General features: G+C 54.6%; 1 protein-coding gene across 1 annotated transcript; it reads left to right on the forward strand.

Annotated features, from left to right (window-relative positions):
- The first annotated feature begins 2,912 nt into the window (after positions 1 to 2,912).
- On the forward strand, positions 2,913 to 3,647 carry LOC123114693 (UNC93-like protein 3). The gene is made up of 3 exons (XM_044536131.1): positions 2,913 to 3,202; positions 3,300 to 3,527; positions 3,597 to 3,647. Exons 1-3 carry the CDS (start codon positions 3,020 to 3,022, stop codon positions 3,645 to 3,647), a joined length of 462 nt encoding a protein of 153 aa, XP_044392066.1. The 5' UTR covers positions 2,913 to 3,019.
- The last annotated feature ends 239 nt before the right edge of the window (positions 3,648 to 3,886 follow it).

Raw genomic sequence — 3,886 nt, forward strand, 5'->3', positions numbered from 1 at the left:
GCAAAAAAGCCCTTTTTAGCGTGCGCGCTACGCGGCGGCTCGCTCCAGCGGGCGCGCAAAAACGGCGCGCGCGCGATACCGGGTTGGACGCGCGGTCAAAACCGCTTATCCGCGCGGTGTATTTAGAGCGCCAGCTACAGTGCGCGGCACACTCGAGCGCTCGCGCCCGTACTCTCTCCCTCTCCTTGTCCTACGCCCCGCACGCGCCGGCGCCGGCGCCCTGCCCCCCGCCATGGACGCGCACACCGGCACCCCGCTCACCCCGCTGTACATCCGCGACCCCCCCCCCCCCCCGCCGCCGCCGCCGGAAACCCTAGCGCGGCGAGCGCGGGCGTCGCCGCCGCCGGAGCTCCGCCGAGCGTCGGCCTCGCGCGCAGCCTCTTCTTGCCGCCGCGGATGACTACGGCGCCGGCGCCATCCCGTGCCGCCGCCGCACCGTCGAAGAAAGCACCCAATGCGGCGCGGACGAAGAAGGGCAAAACATCCGCAAAGAAGAACAAGGCAGCGGACGGCTCCGGCATGGCGAGGGGGAAAAAGCTTGCAGGGCGTTCGACGGCCGCGGCGGCTACCGAAGCGCCGGCGAGCTCACTCGTTGAGCCGGCTGCCGACGCGCACCACGTGTTCGACGAAATGCCCCCAAGGTGAAAAAAATTCCAAGTATGTTTTTCTTCTTATTTTTTCAATGCATCATCATTTTACATATAGATAGCTTATTTGCATTGTTCAAAAAAATTGTAGTCTCAACGATGATGCATACATGTCCACTATGGGTGTTGGGTCCAACAATTCGCATTGGTCTCAAACCAATGACATCCATTTCGAAGACCATGAGTTTGAGGTGGACGAGGAGGGTGAGGGAATTGTCGAGGCGCCGAGAGGAAGAGCGGGCAATTACTCCACCACCGATGACAAGTTACTATGCAACACTTATTTGCATGTCTCCAAGGATCCATCCATTGGAGGTGATCAAAGTAGAGACGCGTATTGGGGGCGAATGACAGAACACTATAATGCTCACAACAAGAGTGGAATTTACCGCTCCGAGAGATCACTTCGGTCCCGATGGTCGACAATCAACTCGGATTGTCAAAAGTGGGCGGCCGCGCAAAAGTCGGTGGACAAGATTAATCCAAGTGGCACAAATGAGGATGATCGAGTAAGTGGCATCTCATATATGTTCATCATACTTGTTTTTGGTGACCGAAGTGCTAACTTGTTTTGTTTTTCTTGTAGTTCAACATTGCACAAAACTTGTTCAAAAATGAGACAAGGACAACCAAGAAGGGGAAGATCAAGAAAGGCCGGATCTTTACCTTGCCTCATTGCTATGAAGTGTTAAAGGATGATGAGAAATGGAAGAAGCGTGATGGTTTGGAGGATTTGCATTTGAGCAACAAACGGAAGCGAGCAATTGAGATGAATGATGAGGAGGAGGAGGATGATGCATCAAGTGATGACGGCAAGAGAAGCCCCACACCCAACTCGGTTTCATACTCGAAGCCAAAACGACCGGATGGGTGCAAGAAAGACAAAACCGACAAGAAGAAGAAGAAAGGAGATGATGAGTTCAAAAATGCTATGGAAGCTATTGTGAAGGCAAGGGTCGAAGCGAATGAGGTGAGGAAAATGGCAAGGACCCAAGATGCCGTGGCCGAGGAGAGGAGATTGGCGGCCGAGGAGAGAAGGGTGGCGGCCGAGGAGAGAAAGGTGACTTTGGAGGAGAGGAAAGTGAGCAACGAGGAGCGAGCTAAGTTGTTGGAATGGGAGAAGCACTTGTTCTTCATGGACACATCTAACCTCAATGCGGCGCAAAAGGAGTATGTTAATCTTGCCCAACAAGAAGTCTTGATCCAAAAAAGAGCCTTGGTTCGTGCAATGGGTGGCGATGGCCTCGGCGCCATGGGAGGCATGGGTGGCTTCAGCGCCATGGGAGGCGGTGGCCTCGGCGCCATGGGAGGCATGGGTGGTCTCGGCGCCATGGGAGGCGGTGGCCTCAGCGCCATGGGTGGTGGTGGCCTCGGCGCCATGGGAGGCATGGGTGGTCTCGGCGCCATGGGAGGCGGTGGCCTCAGCGCCATGGGTGGTGGTGGCCTCGGCGCCATGGGAGGCATTGGTGGCTTTGGAGGCATGGGAGGCATGGGTGCACCTCCGGCCGCCATGGGAGGCATGGGTGGCTTTGGAGCACCTTCCGACGCTATGGCCGCCATGGGAGGCATGGGTGCACCTCCGACCGCCATGGGAGGTATGGGTGGCTTTCGAGCACCCTCCGACGCCATGGCCGCCATGGGAGGCATGAGTTTTGCTTCTCTCATGGGAGGTATGGGTGCACCTCCGGCCGCCATGGCTTCTCACACACATTCCCATGAAGATGCCGTTGAAGATCTTGCCAACACCGTCGGAGCTTCACATGATGCGGTGCGTGATGCGGTGCGTGATGAGGATAGGGAGGAAGGTTCATCTTCGGAGGCGGAAGAGTCGTCTTCGGAAGATGAGGACGAAGACGAAGAAGAGGAAGATGAAGATTGATGTGTCTTCATGTCTTGAACTTTTAGTTTGCATTTGAACTTGGTTGGATGAACTTGTGGGCATGATTTTGATGAACTTGTGGGCGTGAACTTTTATTCATCAACTTGTTTGTGTCAAATTTTTACATGTTCATTTTTGTCCAAAATATCCATATATCCATATATGCAAAATGCCCGGCGCGCGCTGCATTATGGCGCGGCTGCTGGAGCGGCGCGCGCGCGCTGCATTATGGCGCGGCTGCTGGAGCCAGCGCAGGCGGGCGCGCAAAACATGCCGCAGCGCGCGCGCTAACAGATTTTTTGCGTGCGGCGCTATAGCGCGGCTGTTGGAGATGCTCTTATAAGCAGAGTACCTAGCTAGCTAAGAGAATTGTGCAAACACTTTGATAGTTGCCTCTGTTAATAACCTAAGTATACATTTCATCAGAAATAGAAGTAGAACTAGTGTATTTCGGCGTGGTTACACGGCAAGCTTACCTAGCTGCCGGGTGGCAATGGGCTCCCGCGGCGACGACGAGGAGCAGCCGGCTGCCGTGCCCCTCCTAGCGGCGGCCTACCCAACTCCGAGCGGCCTGAGACGGAGCCACGCCGGCGACGTTCACCTCCTGTCGGCCGCCTTCCTCTTCGTCTTCTCCGCCTACCTCCCCACGCAGAACCTGCAGAGCACACTCAACACCGTACGTACCTGACGTGTTCTGGTAGTACCAACGCTGCGGGTGAATCTTTGGGTCCATGACGTGTTCCGGTAATCCAAGTCTACGTGCGTACCTGTAGGAGGGCAACCTGGGCGCCGTGTCCATGGGGATCCTGTACGCCTCCTTCACCGTGTTCACGGCGACGGCGGCGGCCGTGGTGCGGCGGCTGGGGTCGAGGGGCGCGCTCGTCGTCTGCACCAGCGGCTACGCGCTCTTCATCCTCGCCAACCTCCTCCCAACGTGGTACACGATGGTGCCGGCTTCAGTCTACCTGGGTTTTACTTCATCCCTCATGTGGGTTGGCCAGGTACTTAGTTGACCCCAGGCAGCATAGTACTGCTCTTTAGTCATAAATCATGTGGATTATTTCCAACAGATTAAAATCTTGGAACTTTTGATCATGTTCATGTATACCTTTTGTACATGAAAGAATCAAATTGTTCATGCGTTTTTCATCAAATTTCTTTGTCAATTTTATTTACCAAATTTGGCAAAACAGTTGTTATAGCATTATTTGACTTTTTGGCGTGAAGGAAATACATTTCGGATGTGAATAGGCCCTAGGAAATTTTGCTGACTATGCATCTTTACCTATTTGGTTTCAGGGCACATATCTCACGTCTGCTGCCTTTTTTTTTTGAAACAAGGCAAAAGACTTGCCATTTC

This window comes from Triticum aestivum, chromosome 5B, assembly GCF_018294505.1.
Source record: "Triticum aestivum cultivar Chinese Spring chromosome 5B, IWGSC CS RefSeq v2.1, whole genome shotgun sequence".
Lineage (NCBI taxonomy): Eukaryota > Viridiplantae > Streptophyta > Magnoliopsida > Poales > Poaceae > Triticum > Triticum aestivum.

Excerpts from the sequence above, each read along its gene's own strand:
- LOC123114693 (XM_044536131.1), top strand. The coding sequence starts at position 3,020 with ATGGGCTCCCGCGGCGACGACGAGGAGCAGCCGGCTGCCGTGCCCCTC. Across the intron at positions 3,203-3,299 it reads TGCAGAGCACACTCAACACC|GAGGGCAACCTGGGCGCCGT; the intron begins GTACGTACCTGA and ends GCGTACCTGTAG. Across the intron at positions 3,528-3,596 it reads CCCTCATGTGGGTTGGCCAG|ATTAAAATCTTGGAACTTTT; the intron begins GTACTTAGTTGA and ends TATTTCCAACAG.